Source organism: Rattus rattus, chromosome 3 (genome assembly GCF_011064425.1).
Source record: "Rattus rattus isolate New Zealand chromosome 3, Rrattus_CSIRO_v1, whole genome shotgun sequence".
Lineage (NCBI taxonomy): Eukaryota > Metazoa > Chordata > Mammalia > Rodentia > Muridae > Rattus > Rattus rattus.
The window spans coordinates 212,111,850-212,132,649 of NC_046156.1; the positions used below are offsets into that span (position 1 = coordinate 212,111,850).

Sequence of the window (20,800 nt, forward strand, 5' to 3'; positions counted from 1 at the left end):
AAATGGAATAATTTACATGCCATCATTGGGAAATAGTTGGTAATGACTTTCATCAAGCTGTCTGAGTGTGTCTGTAAGATAAATTGGCAATTCATGAGTTTGTTGTACATATTAACTATACTTAATGAAGGCTAAAGAAATTTGGCTTTATAAAATTAGAAACTGAAAAAATGTAAAGTAAAAAGAGATGCGAATTTTTATCCTTGTCACACTGTTGTATGTTTCTAACTTGGGGCTTTAGCCATTGTCTCCTTGTTACATAGGAGACAATGAAGGTAGAACTCAGCACAAACCACCATTCTGCCTTCTCCTTGTGTATCTTTCTGAAACACAATGGATTAGTAAGTTCTGTGGTATTTCAGGGCTCACTTTGGGTTAGCATTTCTTTTTCTGCACAAGCCCACATTATTCTGTATGTGGCCACGTACACATGCAAAGGCAGGAAAAACTGTGCTCCCTGCTTTCAAGAAGAAACAGCAGTGAACCTCTGTGAGAGGTCCTACTAGACCACCCCAGTGGAGCAGCAGCTTCAGAAAGAGCGGACATGCTTCTTTTCAACATGTGAACACATAATTTAAAGGATGCCCAGGTTAGCAGCTCCTCCATACACTCGCTGGGTTTGATTATCAGAAGTGACCTATATACTCCATGTTCTAGTGGTTTTTGGGACCATTCGCACAGAAGATAAGAGAGCAAGACAAACACTGTCATAAATGACAGCTCTTTCAAACTGTCAATAGTCATCTTAGGCAACCAGTGAAACAGAGCTTAAGCCCCGGCAAGATTATTGTTACTAATTTTCTTCAATGGTATTGAGTTAAAAGGCCTATTGTTCACACAGACTGAGGAAAATAATAAATTGCCTCTAGATCCTATATAATAAAATGAAGGAAACAATCCTTGGTACTTTTTAAAAGGTGAAAATAAGCTGAATTTAAATACTTTTCCCACTTCTTAAAATTATGGTAACTTTTCATATAGAGAAGAGTGTCTACAAGCATAGATCAAGACAACTGCACGCAAACATTTAAACTTGCTCTGTCAGGAGTTCAATGAGACAACTCTTATATTTCTAGATGCTTCATTTTCCTTAAAAAGCAATAGTCCACACAATTCAACCCCCCAAATTTTTCTTCTGTCTTTATTAGTAAAATAGATATATGAATCTCATGAAGCTAAAAAATAGATCATATTATTAATAAATTACAAACATTAATTCATGTATTTTTTACCCTAACAGATTGTGTTTCAAATAACAAGGCCCCCACAGGCAATGGTATGTTAAGTTCAGTATTTCAGTCTTAATTTCAGATACCAGATTTAAATGAATGAAAATAGTGGAATCCCTCGTGAATCTTATAATTTTTCATCATTTAACCCAAAATTAAGGTCAAAGCAATTCAAGTCCTGTGGACCTTAGAAGATGCGCTCCTTTCTGAAAACATATAATCTTAAAAAAATCAAAACAAACAAACAAACAAACACAGGCAAATCTTCTTAGTTCTTAGAAGCTCACAGGCTTTTGTAAAAAACCATCAATAAACATGATGAAATAAATAATTGATTGCTCTTCATCCTGATTTCTGAGTGTAAAAACACTGTGTTTAAATGGAAATCTCTTTCCATGTCACAGAAGGGCAAATGGGCCAAATAGGAGGTGACTGCTTTTATTTTGGAGACTTAAGAGTGTGGGGAGCCAATCCCAAGGCGAGGTTTAATATTCTGGACCATAAATGTTGTGGTGGTGGTGGTGGTGGTGGTGGTGGTGTGTGTGTGTGTGTGTGTGTGTGTGTGTGTGTGTGTGTGTGTGTGTGTGTCTGTCCTCTCCTTGGGCGAGGAACAGGTTCCATAGTCTGCATGCTACTGAGTGTTGCAGGTAGACTGAGTCCTCTCAGCAATTGTCACCTGATATTCAATGGGAGGATGTGCTAAACCTCCTAGCCACCCTCCCGTGGCCCAGCTACTCTTCCTAGAATAAGGACAGTGACTACGAATGAAGGCACTCGTGATACACAGGTCCACATGCAGGACTAAACATTTGATATTTGAGGTCTTCAAAACTGGTCGTGTCTTACAGATATTATCACGGGAGTCGTAGAAAGGGAAAGATAGTACCATGTTTATAAAATTCAGGACTTAGAGAAAAACACGTGTTGGTGAGAAGCTTTCTGCTCTAGGTCTCATGTGAACATTCTGCTGTTGTTGTCAGGAGAGTCTGGCAATGTTTGGCTTTACTTCAAACTCTCCTTTGTGATGAGAAGAGAGCTGGGCACTTCTCAGAGAGAGGATATTTAAGCTATATTATAAACTTGTAAATGGATGACCACAAAAGGCCCAGTTCCCATGCATGTAAGACTATCTTTGTTTGATGATGCGTGCAGTGCAGCAATTCTACGCTTATTAACTCCTACTTATTAAGCTATTCATGTCATACAAATGCGGCTTCCACTTAAAAATCTTGAGGCGGTGGAGAGTGAACAATCATGAGTCTTGAAAACATACTCGTAACAGTTAAAAGCTCTCTTCCCTGCTTTGTTCCAAAGTGATGAAAATCAACAGTTCAACTGAAAACACTGAGCTCTCAGAGTGCAACATGTTTTTAGTGCCTTGACTACATGTGTGGTAAGGATATGAAGGGATAGCCCACACTCACCTGTCTGTTACGCTCATCCATAATCCTCGTGATCTGAATCTTTTTTCTCCCCATAGTCCCCGTGTTTCTTCTCTCTCTCGTCCCTGAAATTATGTATTTTTTCCTTCCTTTTCTTTCTCTTTCCTGTTTCCTTCAAACGAGTTTCCTTCTTCAGCACGTGCACAGCTCAGTTCCCAGTTCCCCGCATTCGTTCCTGTTGAACAAAAATGAAAAGTTAAACAATTCTTCTACAGCAAGCCAGTTTCCAAGGTTCATCAGGGAAATAAACTTCATAAAACAATAAAATGAATAAAAATAACTCTTTGTAAAGGCACATGGCACACCACACTCTGGAGCATACCTCGCAGGGTGGTTTGCTTTTATAATTAAAATAACCTTATAAGTAATTTAAGAAGTCATTTAAGTGATGAAAACTGTGTTTTAAAACCCAACACTTGAAATGAACTGTATTTTTGTAAAGAGCTTCTTAATATGTTTTAATGAAATTAGGTGACAATTTTCACCCTTCTGTTATGAAAAATTACCCAAATCAGAGAGTTAATGAACCTTTATATACCTGTGTATGCTAAGTAGGGCATCTAATTCATTTCTGAATGGGAAACAATCTCGTGTTTTGACAGCAGAAGTGATACCGCCCCTAGTTATGCAAATAAGATGGACGATTATGGAAGTGCTCTTTGATATATGTAAATGTCAACTAATTTAAAACTAAAGCCTTTAATCTTATTTTAAGAAGATCACTGCTAGGAGAACACAGGAAAAGTAATATGGGTGTTTCATCTTATGTTCAAGCATCAGTTAGCAGTGAGAGCATGTCCTCCTGGAAGCTCCTACACTGTCCATTAAAACAATCCTCAAAAATGATGGTCACTGATAGGAAAGGAGGGGTGCAAAAAACTAAGGTGGTTCTTCCATTTGTAACTATATGCTTTTTAATAATAGACCACAGCCCTCTAAATTTAAATGTTTAAATGAGACATATCATTTCTCCTTAGGGAGTCAGACACAAAATTACAGAACCTTGATATTATATACCAGAGAGCTCTAGGTCATGAATTAAAATTAAAATAATGATTATCAATTACATGGCAAACCCATAGAGCACAGAATATTAAAAGTCTATATTTTGCTCTGTTTAAAATTATATCTAAAAATATTTTGCACATAATGAAAGCGAATTGCTATGAATTGGAAGTTAACTAGGTAGGAAACATCCCGCATGCTTGTTTCATTTGCAAGCAGCGGTTTCAATTATTTTGTCTCCTCTGATGTCAGAGGATATAACTACTTCACACACTGCTCAGAATTTCCCTGTTGACTCTAGTTAGTCTGTGACAGTGGGCCTGAAAAATTCCCACATGTATTATGTAACGCTAAGCCACTGTCCTGACTACTTAATAGATGATTTGGCTCTAGTTCAAGGTTCTTGGAGCAGAAAAGACTGTTAGATACTTGGTCTGATCCTCAGCTGCCTTTCAATTTTCCTTATTCTTCGTCACCTTGAGTAAATTTTTAAAAATATAAGTTTAGGTAATTATCTAATTGCAGAGGCTATTATGATATAATTAGTTCTGGTGGATTAAGCACTGCTTAATCACTAAGACTATTCACCCTCCTTTACCCAACGTCCTTCTCCTAAACTGCAGCTCAGTTTGGCCTCCCGGCATACACACGTGAGTTACACCAAGATTACAGTATGCCTGTCAAAGATTATGACTCCAGCCACAGTTTCCCATGCTCGCAGCAGTCGAAATGTTTTTAAGTTGTATGAACAATACACACAGACTAAGTCAGACACTCACAGTCTAAAGACAGTACTGTAAGACACCAAGCTCACAAAGATAAAGAATTTGCAAAGCCCAACGCATCATGTATTCAACCTTGTTAAACAGTCCACCCATTTAGTCTTAGAAACGGTTTTAGACAGCACACAACTGGGAATCTTCTCTGCGTTTTCTATAGTCTTACCCAAGGAGCGAGCAGCAGCCCAGAATGGTATTTCCCGTGCATGTGCAAGACCCCAGGCTTCCTCCACCACAGAAAAAAACAACCCATGAATCTCAAGTCAGAGCATATGGGAGCATCTCCCCTTCCTTTCTCTTAGCCGAGGAGGCTGGTGGCACAATCGGCTCACCGGACTATGCCTGCCTAAGCGCTTACTCACTTTAGGTGGAAGGTCAGGGTGAACAGATTAGACTAGTGGCTCAGCCGGGAGGAGGTCACTGTCTACAGACCTTGATTCAAAATACAAGTAACAAAGCAAATAGGGAGACACCCCCTGAAGAAGAGCATCCTTAGAGACCAAGAGCTCCTGGCCACTAAATGCAAAAGGACCCCCATGAGACACCCCCCCCACACACACACCTCATCACCATCCGGTATTTCTGAACTTTGAAATTAGGCACTGTGTTTAGAAGAAGCCAAGGAAAGCATTTGTTTTTTTTTTTTTTTCATTCTTAAAACACAATGAGAAAAAATTTTTTTAGAACTACATATGCAAATATATTAGCATGCTTGTATGCATAAGGACAATGCTCAACTCAGTAACTGAAGTGTGGCTTTCTGAACATTCATAAAATACAGAATTGTAGAAAGTCCAAGCAAGTTGGATAGCAACAGAGCAGTGATGTCCTCACATTTCAAGGCCATCAGGAAAAATTCAAAGAATTAGGAAGGTCAGCACCAGTGCATAACTTTTGCTTAATTTCTATTTTTTAGTATAAATATTTATTCACCTAATTTTTTATACAAACCTATACTGTAAGGTTTCCTTCAAGTATTTCTTTTCCTGAGGCCCAGAGAGACAGATAATTATTATTTGTGACCTGTTGGCTTTGCAGTATCTGAGAAGAAGATTATTAGTAATTAAACTGCATATAGTAGCGTTCAGTCACACTGAGAACTTTCATTATGTATAACCAACCACAGGCTTCGCCTGGACACTCCAGTTCTCACATGAAGGAACCATTCTTGGAAAATGACAGCTACACGTAAACAATCCAAACTTTGAACAAGAAGGGAAGAAAAAGAACACTGTATGGAGTTACAGTCGTCTGCACTTTTCTTCCTTTGCCAACCTAAATAAAAAAGTAGTCAGTCTGCTTACTAAAAGGGGAACTGCAGTAGGGCAGGCTTCTGTGCACTCTGGGTTTGGCATAAGCGGACAGGCGAAGGCAAAGTGTTCCGAGACCTGCTCGAAGAATGTCTCTGGACAGCTAAAGATCCTTCTCCTGCAGGCTCCCTCATTTGCAAACAAGCTGCTTTGATTGACATACACCTCCCCTCCCTTCCCTTCAGCAAATCCCTCCCTGTAACGGAGAAGAATCTTCACAGAATGGCAGGAAACACGCACAGACTGGCCAGGGAAGGATGTGACGTCAGCAACCGCGAACAATAAAAGGTGTAAAGGTGCTTCCTTCCCTAAACTGCTCCACAAGTGTAAAATGGGAACCAAAACTCTCCACTTCCTTCTCAGAGCCGAGCGAGCGGGCTGAGTGTGCTGTACAGCACACCCCACACGCAGGCCTTGGAGCACTGGTTCAGATAAAGGACAGGGAGGGGAAGGGCAGACAGAAAGGCACACAGGAGGCACACAGTTTCTAATTTCTGTCTTCCAAGCACCTGAGAAAACGCCATTCTGGTTCCGGATACTGTTTCGTTAATGATCACTTTAAGATATAAATGTGAGAAAACAAAACAGATCACAATTGACTTGGGTGAAGCAACAGACACCTCTCCCTTCTCAGCTCCCTTGCCTTACCAAAATGACATTATCCAGTAACTGGCACCACATATTTCACATTTATATTTTGAAGCAAAGGAAGATTTCTGTACAGAGAAAACAAGTGAATTATAACTTCTGGGAGAGAATGCAATCAGGAGAGCAGTAAATAAATGTTTTTAAGTAATATGCATTGATTACTCATTTCATCCCTCATTGCAAAGGAAAGAGCAAGTAGTGAGAAAATAATTCTTCTTATTGGGGCTCTCGGGGTTCCTTAAAAAATTCAATTATAAATCAAAGTAACTAACACAAACTTCCAGCCGATGGCGAAACTATTTCCATCTCCTCCCCGCTCGTCTCCTCTCACATGGTAATGGAAGTCTACCCTAAAGTTTCTGTAGGAAGAAAACCACATAGCAACTGGGCTGAGTCATCCACAATTTCAATCGTCTTCCCACAACACTTTGATTTAGAAATTAAACATAACCTTCAGTTACATGTTTTGATCGTAGAGTGAGACTCCATGCCACATTAAAAGATGTGGGAAGAAATTAATTCTCTGCTGCTAAAATTACCTTTGCAAGACATGTATTTTGTTTCAATGAGTACAGTGCAGTCACTTAAATAAAAACAGCCCAACGGACGCTAAAACATTAGAATATGCAATGTCAATCTTCAAGGAAAGAATTCTTTATTTCTTTTATTCAGATTGGTGAATAATGTTTCCTCTGGGTCACATTTACATCACCGTGAGCATCCTCAGAAAACCTTGTTTGTAAAACTCAAGGCTGCAGATTAGGCACACTTTATTACCCAAGAAATAGTATTATTAAGTAAATGAAAGCCCCATACAACAAGAGGCCAAAGTGATACATGCCCTGTTTCTGAAAGCCTGTGTCTGTCACTGCTTCAAGCGATTCAGTGATTCACTACCATTTCAAGGGAAAGCTGCGCTCATTACTTGCATTTAGATACATTAAACTTTCTACTTTATGGTTTGTTTGAAAGACATATGAGGCGTGCAATTATGCTTTGGTTAAAAAGAACTAGCAGAACATACCTATTTTCCCTTAAGAGCTTCAAATGAAATAACCCAATTATTATTCTTAGCAGTGCTTGACTCTGTGATGAGAAATATTTCTCTGGTCCTGAAAATCACTCCATTTTTCTCAAAGTTTATCCTATATTTTACAGAATAGAGAGCAGTAGGTTTTAAAGCCACACAGCTGAGGTTCATTGTGAGAGTACAAAAGGGCTATTCCCTTCCTCTAGATAAATACCACTGTGACAAACATTTCCCAATTGATCAAATTTAGTATCAATATGATGAAGGCTGAATCACCTTCAAGCCGCAGTACTATAATGTTACACAGGCAAAAAGCAAATAGAATTCCTTAAAAAAAACTTACTCCATTGTCCTTCTTCCTACCACAGGGCATTTGCATATGCAGTTCCTTCTGTCTGGAATATTCTCCCCTTCTGTGTGCTCAACTTCTTCTGTCTCAGTTGCAGTTTCCTCAGGAAGCATGTCCCCTAGATAACTCTCAAAGCTCCAAGTCCCTTTTCCTTATAGACTCACCCTGGGGCTCTATCCTGGCCTCAGGTGAACAGTGGGACTAGTGGATTAACTCAACTCTTTTTGTCAAGGTTCAAATCTCTCCTCTGAGGTATTTACTAGCTACTTTTTAATAACTAGTACTAAGGACCTTTTCTCATAGTTTGCTTATACAGAAACAAGTTGGTAACCTTGGTTAATCCTTTATCATGGTGTACAGTGTCTCCGTAGGTAGAATAAAAATAATTCATGCGGAAGTGAAAATTGAGTGAGTCTGTGCATTAGGAAGTGGGTACTTCAGGTAACTGCTGCCCGATGAGCAAACCTCACTTAGAGTTTTCATGTCTTACCCAGAACTGCAAATACATTTGCCTTTGCAAGACGGTTGGTTCTGGCCTCACTACATATGATACTACAGGAAGGGTAGTGTGTGTGGTGGTGCAAGAATGCAGACTAGCTACACTCGTATGTTGGTTTTCATGAATACATTATGGAGTAAGGTTAGTAGCAATAGACAAGGTCATGCCATGCCCATATACACAACCTGGAGACCTCGCTTACATCGTTAACAACAAGCATTAGATGAAGGAACTTGTCACACAGATTAAGGACTTTCTCTTCGGTATCGATAAGCCACAGAAGAGCTTCAGGCTGCAAGAGGAGAAATAACTAGGGAAATCCATCAATTTCCCAGTGACCACAGCTGCTGGAAACTCATGCGAGTGTTTCTAGTCCTACTTTAGGATCTTTCCCCAAGGACAAAAGGAGATGAAATGTATGTCAGAAATATAATAAGGCTAAAATGGAGCTCATTTTGAAAACCCTTGCAATTAATTTAATAAGTGGGCCTAACCTGCCGCTATCATTTAAATAAATCACTGTATTTACACAACTCCGGAGTTCAGGAGCAACATACCTCCAGACAACTGCTCAGAATTACAAACAATTTGACAAACATAAGGAATCACAGATTTCCTGTCACAGTTACCCATGCCATAGTCTGCCTTGGACATTTTCCCCCACTGCAGTTAAAACGGCATCCTGCATTCTCCAAGCCAAAATAAACTCCAAATGGTCTAAATATGTCAGAAGCCTCATGCTCCTCAGCGGCATGACAGAGTTCAGCATTTCCATAGCAGGTTCTATAGGTGATGCAGGCTTCTATCATGTCTTTGTTCTCCTCGCATCCCTAGCACTCGCCACCACACGTTTGCTGGGGCCAGTCGGAGCTGGGGTAAGGTTTTCCATGAAGGTAAAGCTGGTTTGTATTGAGCACATAGCCAGAGCCACTATGGAGCGTCACACGTTAGCTTCTGCATTGCAGCTGGAAGCGTTCACAAGCACAGGCAGCTGGAGGTCTTTTGCTGCTGTTGCTAAACAAAGCAAGTTAAGCACCGTACCTCACCAGCAGTGAGACTAAATTGTCAGCTTCCAAAGTAAGGTCGGCTCAAAGGGACACACGTTGCTAACATACAGTTTCATCTTATTGGGTTAAAAATCAAATTCCAAAGCATATTATGTTCTTTTAAAAATTATTTTCTCAATCTTTAGTATATATATATATATATATATATATATATCCCATATATATATTTAATGCTTAAAATGGAAATATTCTATAAATGTTTTCTTCTTGTGATCCTGTATGTGTTGGGTACATTTTTCAGATTTATTGGTATGCGTGTGTGTGTATGTGTGTGTGTGTGTGTGTGTGTGCGTGCGCGCGCGCATGAATATGTTTGTGTAGAATGTGGAAAAACACAAGTTAGTCTTTTAGAAGATGTAGATAAAACAGTGAGTGAATTTTAAGACACCTGCGTAATCCCACCAGTAAGGAACCAGTAAATAATCAGACATCAATGGTTGCTAACAAGGTATTCTAAGTGAAGATCATATTTCCTTATATTTCCTTACATTAAGTAATCAAAATTATGTCCTTAAGAATAATTTGCTATTCCTATTACTTACTTTCTCAAATTGTTCAACACTTAAAGATGACCTTACAAAGTGAAGTCACACTATCCTTCTGTGGACATCCCAGTTGTTTATTAAGTAAGAAATACTTGGTAAATCCTCTGGTATTAAAATTGAACCTTACCTATTTTTAATTTGTAATTAAACCTTAGACAATTATTAAAGTTTACAGGCTAATACGTATGGTTTTGAAACTTCCATAAAGGTCCTATAAAATATAAATGATATTTGTGGAAATATTATATATTGCTCAATGTGGAATTTAGTGATCCATCATTTCTTTCTCTGTCTCTTTATCTCCTTTACAGCATTCTAATCAACCTAATTAAGGTTTGGCTCATCTGAAATGCCCGATGACAATTTGTTTAACTCTACCCCACTGTGGTCTTCTATTAAATCTGATCTTCTGACAGCAATCATTAAATGATCCCAACTGGCCCCAATTAAGCCACATGGCCCACGGGCTTCCTCACAGCCAAGCCCTCTGTTTCCTTTACACATTGTTCTTTACCTTGCTTTATTTTCTTAAAGCCAATTAAGTGTGTGTCTTATCAAGTGGAACTAAATTTCCGTGTGTAAGCCGGCTCAAGAAGGAGTGTGTAGATTGACTTTGCGGTCCCACTATTGCAAGACCACACAGGGCTTGCAAAGCCAGCTTCACTTAGTGTGACAGCCCTAATGACAGGCACTGAAATGATTTACTTGTACTGAAGATGACTCTCCACTCATATTCTCAAAATAATGCCACCTTTCTACAAGTCTAAGTAATATTAGCCAATGATAGCTTGGGGTTGGTTCTCTTATTTTTAATCACTTAAAGTATCAATTTTTACTTCTTTTTTTTTTTAAAGCAGTAACAAACCCTTCTGAAATTAACCTTTCCTACCCTTAATTTCAGCTCTAATTTTTTCACATATGCTCGGTGTAATCCTTGCAATGATGTTCCCAGGCCTTCCTCTGAGAACAGGTAGCCTCAGGATTTAGAGCTCATTGGCTGTGTATTACCCCAGGGAAATAGCTGATTAAAAACAGCCTCCTGAGGAGATCAGCGCCTAGTCACATCTGGCTCTGTTAACATCTGGCTCATCTTATCTAAACTCCCGATGCCTATATGGAAATCGACCTCTGGCTTTGGCTTGGAGAACTGCAGTTCATCGAGAGCCCTTCACATGACATGTTGAGGCAGAAAACACTTAAATGAATCCCAATACTACTGATATTCGATGCAGGCACTGAAGACCTTAATCAATTACCTTGACTAATTTCCCATGATTATAGACAAATGCACTGCGTTTTTGTATCTGTTCTAATTATAGCTATCACTGATCATCTGTTGGTATTTGATACAAGCTATCTGTCACAGCTCTCAGAGCAGATGGATTAGAACATTTCTGTTCATCTGAATCATACATTAAGGTTGACACTAGGACAGAGAAATGGAAAGGCTGTTATACATCTTATGTGATGCTGACCTCCATGAACGTGTCTCTTTTCATTACTTGACTGATAATGTAAGATTGAAGAAGAAAAAGAATATAAGGAACAACAGAATTTTTAACATCCCAACACATTTGTCTACACCTAGAAAAGCACTTAACATCCAGTTTCTTTATAACAGCTGACTCTCTACCTCCTCATCCTCTCAGATAACTTGCTTCCCTCACAGAGGAACATTCAAAATGTCTGCTGCAACATGCTGATGATGTCGAAAGTGCTAGTCGGATTTACAACTGACTGACTTAAAATGTGGAATAAATGTTCTGAAATCCCAGTAAAGCAAAGCAGACGCTGGGACGTTGTATTATGAAATATTCTTCACTGTATTATAGTAATCTCCAATAAGATTTGATGTTAATTTTAGAGCATGTGTCTGCTAAAAAGGGCAAACCCTGCAACAGATTTAGTACAAAGAAGCTGAAAATATCCTGTGGAAAAAAATCTGTAGCAAAATCAGCCAGCCCCAATCCTGCCATTACTCAGCACTGCAGTGCCGTGCGGATGTTTGTAGTGGTTTGAGTTGCCAGCAGGGGGTGGAAACTTGACGTACTCAACTCCAACATGATTGCAATTGAACCTCATCAACGTAAGAGCTCATAATTTGTCACAGAAAACAGCCAATTAACATATGTTAGAAAAAGGCTTCATAAAGATAATATATGATTAAAGACCCAGCACAGCTGTTGAAACTCAAAACTATGCATTTAAAAAAGAAATCTCAGCCCAAGCTTCCGTATGGTTAAACTGATAATGGCTACTATAATTTTTTTTCCAAGTAGAAAAATATAATTACAGTGCTTCTTATAAGTTTGGGGTTGTGGCAAGGGAGAACTGGGTACGGTGGCGGTATTTACCACGCCTTACTCAGTTCTATAAATAGTTGGAGCCCTTGCCAACACTCTGTAGTTACTTTGTTATAGAGCTATTTTAAAACACAGACCTTCATTGTGAGCTAAACGGCCTTCAGGATGCACTTTGTAGTCAGTGCATTCCTCTCGGAACTGTATCCTTCCTTTATCTGTGCGAAACTCCAGGACAACCAGACTCTCCGCACTGCAAAACATGCCAGGGCTGTGTAGCACACAGATTTAACACTACAGAACGCTTGTCGGGGGTGGGGTGAGGTCAGCAAGGGCACCAGCAAACTTCAGCAATGAGATTAAAGTACAGCAGGCTCTTCAGGAGGATAGAGTTGCAGCCTCAGCCATCGATTTGGAGACGGCTCATCGCTGACACACATTAGGTGCACCCTGATAGCACATTTTAAACAAGGTTTGGGCTTGGATTACAAAAAAGAACCATATTCTAACGTAGTTGTCATCATGCACAGCATACCATGGGTCAAACTCATGGTGCTTAAAAATACAGGAAAATGTCTGATTGTTAGTCACAGAGAGCAACAGGCATGAATCAAGATAGCTCAATGCCAGGGACATCACTGGGAATGTAACAGAGAGGGTCTGGGCTCTGTGAAACTTACATATGCTTGCTTTCTGCGACAAGTGTCAATGCAGGAGCTCAAACACTCTCGATGATTTAGATAGTGAACCTCTATGGAGAAAATACTATAGAACAGCAGGACAAGGGGTACATTGCTACGAAATGGAGGAGGTGGGCTTTTACTCAACAGCCTAATAAGGCAGTGTTACTTTAGAAGACACCAAGAAGATGTAGGGTAACCGTAGAGAGGTGTTATGACAACAAACACTCCTGCCCTCTCCTGTCACAGGTGTTGCAAACCTAGTTAAATTAGGTTTAACCTTTGGTATCCTCATTGGAAAAGTGGAAATAATATGCAAAATATGTAAATAATATGTAAAATAGAGCCATAATTTTTTTTTATAAAAAAACATCAGTTTAGTAAATTTGTTGTTTAAATTTCTTTTTAAATCATGGTGGTATATAATTTAAAAAAAAATACTTTTAAAGCACAGACAAAACAGTAGGAATTCAAAGGCCTCTAAATTGACCTCAATTGGATTCAATGATACTTCTTGCTTCGATATACAGTTATTGTATGGAAACACGGTCAACTGGTTGAAATTGTTCCCAGGAACGTTGTTCCTTTTTCAGTTGTAAGTACGGATAGCACCATGACCATATGACAATAGACTCAAGATTACTACAAACTCAAATCACAGTATTGTATAGAGACCTGTTTTCCTTTGTGCGTAACTTCTCTTGCACATCGCTGGTGTAACTCAGTCATTTGCTCAGTTGATCCATTCTCTTTCCCAAAAGACCTAACATGGATGTAATCTTCAGTTTTGATTGTGATCTCAGTAACACCTGAAAATCCCAGTGTTTCCTGTATCTGAAATACTCGTGTACCTAAGGAGAGGTGTTACATAGCCTAAAGCCAACAGATTAATTTCCAACTGAAAATGAAAGGATAAATTGAATTGTCCACTACTTTTTAAGTTGAAGCATTTGAATAGGGGGAAAACGAGTTGAAGGATTATGTCTTGATAAGTATGGAGTTAACGCAATTCACTTTAATTTAAAAAAATCGTGACGCAGAAATGCCCCCAAAAGGACAGTATACTTTTAAGGGATGGAGATAAAATTTTCCTTTGCAATATAACGTCAAAGAAAGTAAAGTCCACATTTTTATCGTTCCCTTGCTCTCACTTTTTAGAAGTAGTTATACAAACTTGATCCTTTATAGTAGGCCTCTTTCTTTTTTCTTATTTCATGAACATAACGAGTTTCAAAGTAAGTTGTACGATTTGCCATACAGCCTAAATTAATACTCATGTATAGGAAGGGTCTAAAGAAGAATCACAAACTTAGAAGTATTTACACGACAGAACTGTGGTCTTTCTCCCCCCAAATCATGAAATACTTTATTTTTTAATCTTAAAACATTGAACATTATCCTTAATGCTAACCAGTATTTTACATGGCGTCTTCTCCTCTCTTCCCTAAGTACTAAGATACCCTTCATGCTACATCTACATCACCCCACAACCAGGTCTCCACTGTAGGACAGTCGTGTAAGGAGTGTCTTCTCTACTGTAGTGGCCCTGTTCTAGGCTCCTCTCATTTCACCACCTTTCTTTATCTCCCTTTGCACGTGTTTAGAACTGAGGGGATATGGCGAGTGAAACTGTCAAAGAGCTAGGAATAGAGGTGTCCTCAGACAAGCAAAATGCTTCCTTTATAATATCCAGGCAGGGTACGGCAAGCACGTTGCAGTGGAAAGGCGCCTGGACCAGAGCTGAGCTGAGACAGCTCCTGGAGCCCAAGGCCTGGCGGAGGCTCCTTATCTCTGTGTGTCTACACATTCTGTCCTGGGCCGTTTTCAAGGATAGATCAAGTCATCCTTGGCAGATAGTATTAAATGGAAAGTATGACGGTACTTCCCCCCGTAGAAAAGGATCTGTTAGTAGAGATCAGAAATTACCAAGTGGAGCTGCTATTTCAGCCTGATTCTTTCTAATCTGGAATTTAAGAGAAACTCCTCAGAGGTGTAGGCAAAGTCATGACTGTCCCTGGAGATCCCTGCAAATTCGCATACACTTCTCAGAGTGGATTCCAAAGGCGGCTATCCAGTAGCTCCATGCCCTGTCAAATCTCTCTGCCCTGAATCCCAGAGTCCAGAGCATTTTCCAATGTATTTGGGCGATCCTCTGATAACAGTCTCTATAGTAAGGGCAAGCTTCTAGCCTCTGAGAGGTGAGTAGTTCAAGGATAACACAGTCTGAAGAAATACAAAAGGAAAGGGGGAGTCTTTCTTCTGGTTTTACAAAAAAGCACATGTTTGAGATAGGTATAGGAAATAGCTGCTCATTTAAGCCAAACGTACAAATAGATAATTAGCAAGCAAAGAACGTAACTTGTCCCCGAGGGCCAAAGAACTTCAGTAGACATGCGCAGGAAGACAGAACTACCGAGAGTTCCTGTGCCCTCGCTTCTCACCAGCTGCAGGCCTGGGAGCCCGCTGGGTAGCAACTTCAACTCTCTTTCTGAACAGGCACACAGGCCAAGCTAAGTTCAGTTTCTAAGGTGCCTTTCAAGTTCCTAATATGGTACAAAGTCAAGGGCAGTGTAAACTCTGAGGTTGCTGTGCCTTCTAAAAGGGTCGAGGTCATAGGCTGATAGTAAGTTTTAGTTTCTGGGCAAATCCCTGTTACCTCACCTTCATCTCTTCCGAGCGCTGTTGGCTACCAGCTAGAACGCTCTCCTACTTGCAAGTTGTTACCTCAGAATTCATACATTTATCAACTTCTTTGGGATTCTGTGTGTTTCAGTGCTCAGAGTCCAATTATGCACTTCTAGCACTTTTAATTAACATTATTTTAGAAGTAATTTTATGGCTATCAGCTTTATCATATATGTAATATACGTAGCATATATGCAGTATAAATATTAACTGAAAACAGTTGGCATATGGAATACACACATATACATAGACACAGGTATAGATGTATAATACCATATATATTCACGTCAGGGTTTCTCTGTGTATCTCTGGCTGCCCTGCTGTTCTGGAACTCACTATGTAGACCAGGCCTGCCTCTGCCTTTTAAGTGCTGGAGTTAAATACATATAATAAAATAAAACATACTCCTGGCGGTGATGCAGTTATGTTACTGAAATTTCACGTGCTCTGGTGCCTTATACACGTTCACTGCAGACGGTGTACTATGCAGTCTTGTGTTTTCAAGGCCTGTAGAGAAGGAGGCAGCAAGATTTTGTAGATTTTCAGAAGGGGTCAGGCTATTTTCACAGGCAGACCACTACGCAGGGTAATAGGATAAACAAATGGATACTCATTCATATATTTGCATGTGATATTGTACTAATTAAAGACAACAGTGGGGTCAGGGCCATTGGAAACTCTATAGGTAGTATTGGTATATCATATCCAAGACTAAATTTAATGTAAGATGTCTCTTGAAAGATCAAAATGCCAACTTGTTTATTCCATGCAATCTAAAGGCGCTTTCACTGAACAAAAATATCTTTATTTTTAGGTTGGAACGAATGGCCGAGGTGGCAAATACTGCCTTCAAAATAAAAGAAACCTTGCAATAATACGTCACTGTCTCTGGCCTATGGATGCGTTTAGAAAAAGAGGTGTTTCAGAAGGAGAAACACTGGTAAATTAATTACCCCTAGATATTAGGAAAATGGACATTGACATTAAGTAACTAGTTGACATAGTAGTTAGTTGGTCACATCCCTGAGGTTTCCAAAATTCAAGATTATATAAAAGTTTATCTTTTCTATGCTATAAACTAGAGAAATAATGCAGTAACACTTAGAAATTCCTCTGTAAAAATCAGTTGATATCAGGATTTCTAAATCACTGGCGAGAATTTCAAGACAGGCTCCAACATTTCTCTTGTCTTAAAATTGAGTTTTACATAAAAGAATAATTTACCAAGCAAGAAAATTTTTAAAAAAGGAGGGGGTGCTCTTTCTTGATAGTGGGAATGCATAGACCTATATTTCTATTAAACTCAAGTGAGCATTGACACTCTGGGTCAATATTGGCAATGGCTGGACTCAGTCATATCGTCTTTCCCACTTTTAGATAATGCCATGGAGAAATTATTTCACAAGGATTCCGCCTCTCCTATTTTAAGGGCTTCCGGAAAAAGAGCACCACAAGCTTCCTCAGTAAACTATTTTGATATTTCACAGCTCTGACCCAGGAAATTCTTCCCCTCAGTTAATCCCTCACAGAATACCTTGTCTTTGCTCACTCCTCTTTCCTGTCCCCTGTACTGAGAGCAACACTTGGCAGACAGGTCGTCCTTCCCTACACTTAAAGTCTGCGTTGAATTTCACGCATTCTTTTAATCTTTTCTTACTTTAGTTCTCCCCCACCTCCCACCCCCACCCCCCAGTCAAAGCTCTTCGTTTCAAATTATATTCTTGTTTTTAGCTCTAGAATCCAAAAATATACATAGTCATAAAGAGTAAAAGCCTAACCTGGGTGTGGTAGTGCATGCTTGCAATTCCAGCATTTCAGGGGGTGGAGGCATGAAGTATGAGGCCAACTGAGGCTATAGGGCAGCAGTCTCAACACTCCTCCAACTCTCACGCACAAACTTAAAGCACCCAGTTTTCTCTCCCCTCTTTTAAGTTTGCACCTTTTCTCTTGCCACCCTGCTGTCTTCTCCCTTCCTACTTTTCCAAACACTCTAATTGCACAGAAGACTCTTTAACCATTTAATGTTACCCCTGAAGGTATTGATTTCACTATTCTGTAGCTCCTATTAAAATTAGTATGTTTGGGAGGGTATTTTCCACACTGATGGATGACTTTGCCATCCTGGACAAAATTAAGAATCTTGGAGAACTGAGATTATACCTATCACCTTTTCTTTATACGCTATAAGGAGAAGACTCTTCCCATTGGCCAGGTATTGTTACTAAATGATGCTGCATTCATTTGTGCTCGTGGAGTGAGCGCCCTAGGATGGAAACCACCCAGACTGGATCCCAGAGTCATCTCTCAATCTCTTGACAGAAAATAAGATGTGCTTGTGCTCTGTTAGTCACCTGCTAGATTTTATTAAACTTATTTCCTAAGCCAGTAGCTTGTGGACTTGCAATAGGCCTAATGGCAAATTCCAGCAATAGGATAACCTTAAGGAAACGTGTCTGGGAGGGAGGGATTTTGTGAGATCTTCATTTCTTCATGTCAACTTGCTTCTGAACCCTTCTCACACTTCTGTGAGATTTTATGTGGCCACAGACACAAGTCCCTATTACTGATAAATAAAGGTTAAAAAAATCCCAAAAAACAAAAAAAGCCATAGCAACGCTTAATCCATTCCTTAATTCAGTGTTATTTTAAAAACAATAGCTATTCCAGGGATAGTTCTGTGTGATATGTGGACAACCGGGAAAGGCAAAGTTTTCTGCTCTCACGTAATTGTAATTAATTCAGTCTCTGCATTAACTATGCATATCCTCCCTACATGGTAAAGGCGGTAACACTTTGTATTGTTGGTACCTGGGAAGAAAGTTAGTACACACACACACACACACACACACACACACACACACACCACACGTGCATATATGTGTATGCCTGTGTGTGTCTATCTCCATTTCCCTTCTCTTTAACAGAACTTAATCCTTTATCATTTTTTAAAACATTAATTTTCCATCCATTTTAATCTGCCTTTCTTGCAATTCTTTTTAGCTCTACTCTCCATTGAGACTTATCTCCAGTCAGCCCTACAGCTTGCTCCTTTGTACTGCTTCTGATATAAGAAGTAGTGTCCTCTGTTTTCCTGTGGCGTCCTTTTATGTTCCAAACTAGCTTTTCTAAGGGTATCTTGCAATATTCCTAAATTGTATGAAGTTTCTTCTGGTAAAATGCACCCTTTTGTAATTAAATTCTTCTTTACATCTTTAATTTGTGCCTGAATTTGGAGCCCACAATATTATGAATCCTTGGCCAATCACCAGGTTTAATAAAAACAAAACAAAACTTTGCTAATGAAAACTTTTGTTTCAAATTCATTGAAAGAGAGGAAGAACTAATCCTTAAGAAAGATGATACGATATGTTTTCTTGTGCCATGTAGCTGAGTGATCTGTGACAGTAATATTTAGATATTTCTATTACATTCAGATGAGATTTAGTGATCAATGACTATCACAGAATAAAAGACAGTGGATTGCAACAGAGTGCAATTTCAGACATCAATCATATAAAAAATAAAGTAAAAGATACACAATGAGAAAAATCCTTTCTTTAGAATTTATGAATACGGAATAAGCAGTGAAATTACAGTAAATAAAGAAGTGGGAAATACAGTGATGATTTCTTTGTCACAATTTCAGTTTTCATTAAATATGTTGGAAAAATTCTCAGGAGGATAAAACAGTGAGATAAAACAGAAAATATCTGTGTAGCTAGGTGTTTGTCAGAATGTCGGATGTCTAGGTAAAATTTCCATGTTATGTATGGAAATCTAAATACTAGCAATCATTTCAGAGCAGGTGATATTCCAAGTTAGAATTTCAACCGAATCCAATAAGGAAGGTTACCTTCTTAAATCAGTGAAATGCCCTCATTTCTTGTGGCTACATGCATGCAAGAACGTGAGTGTTTGAACTCTATGGAATCAAATGACAGAATTTCCTGGACTCTTTAAGAGAATGGTATGGAATTAAGTGATAAAATTTCTTGATTTATTAAAGATCATTTCCCTTTTCTAGAAAATTCCTTGAAATTACTGCTGTGTACAATTGATGCCGTGAAGTATCCAGACTGGAGTGCACACTGACTGTGCTTCCATGGAACACAGTGTCCTTCTGTCTTGCCCAGGGGAAGGGCTATGGACATACAGCTTCACCTGTCCTGCCTAGAGGAAGGGTGATGAGACAGAGCATAGCAGATTTCACAAGCTCCCAGCCTTCATGGTGTTGAGGAGATACTGTACAACTCATATAGTTCTACCCTCAACTTATTAACATTTGTATGTAATATTTTACAAAATATCTCGTTTGTTCTCTCTCTCTCTCTCTCTCTCTCTCTCTCTCTCTCTCTCTCTCTCTCTCTCTCACTACAGTTTACAGTTTCCTAGTATCCCTAGCCTTTAAGTTTATTCTGTGTTCACAGAGCCAAACACAAACAGGTTCACTACCCTTTCGAACACGGCATATGTATATACAATCTAACTTTTATAACAACCTTCTCTTTCCCAAGAAAATCCCTCTATTTTGGAATTAAACTAATCAAGGAAGCAAGTCTATTTTGTGAATTCCATTGACATGCTGTAAGAAAATCAATTATCAGGCAGGAATTTAAGTTACACAATCACGTAAAAGCTTTGATTTTCATAATTCTGAAATTCAGCTTGGGAATCGAATGTTTTTCTAAGACTCCATTTCTCTATTACCAGCTAAGAGATCTTCACTGGGTAATATGTATGTTTCTAAGCAAAGATGTCATGATTTATGACCTGTTGCCAAATAGCCACATCTTTCAGCTTCAGACAATTATGTTAAGAAATCCAACTTCAGATTAAAATCACGGCAAGGAAAGATTGCCATTTGGCATCCCCCTGCCCCTAATTTGTGCCTGACAGTTTATTTCTGTAAAACAGTTGTTCCTCATCATGGTTGTAGTGTTCACACCGCATGAGCATGCCCTTGGGAAACTCTTTTTATTATTTCCATTAGATACGATATCTGGGTAAATTCATACTGTCATCTCATATTATTTAGAATATTTCTGTTGAGGAAATAGAAGCATGGGAAAACATACACGACCTATCTAACTTTTCACCACAAGAAACACTGAAACCTGCCTCTTGCGGAGACAGAGGCTGACGGGCTGACCCCTGGCTCTCAGTTCTTACTTCTGCTGGGCTGCCACAGTTGAAGAATATGCATTGTTCTGAAGAAAAATTTACACAACTTAA

The 20,800-nt window shown here is 39.1% G+C and overlaps 1 protein-coding gene across 2 annotated transcripts in view; it reads right to left on the reverse strand.

Annotated features, from left to right (window-relative positions):
• Mef2c (myocyte enhancer factor 2C) overlaps nt 1–20,800 on the reverse strand; it is a 144,361-nt gene that overhangs the window by 90,882 nt on the left and 32,679 nt on the right. For both annotated transcript variants that reach the window (XM_032899079.1, XM_032899078.1), the window contains exon 2: nt 2,654–2,846. In XM_032899079.1, the coding sequence (XP_032754970.1) occupies nt 2,654–2,707 (54 nt within the window). In that variant the 5' untranslated portion in view covers nt 2,708–2,846. The remainder of the gene's footprint in view (nt 1–2,653; nt 2,847–20,800) is intronic.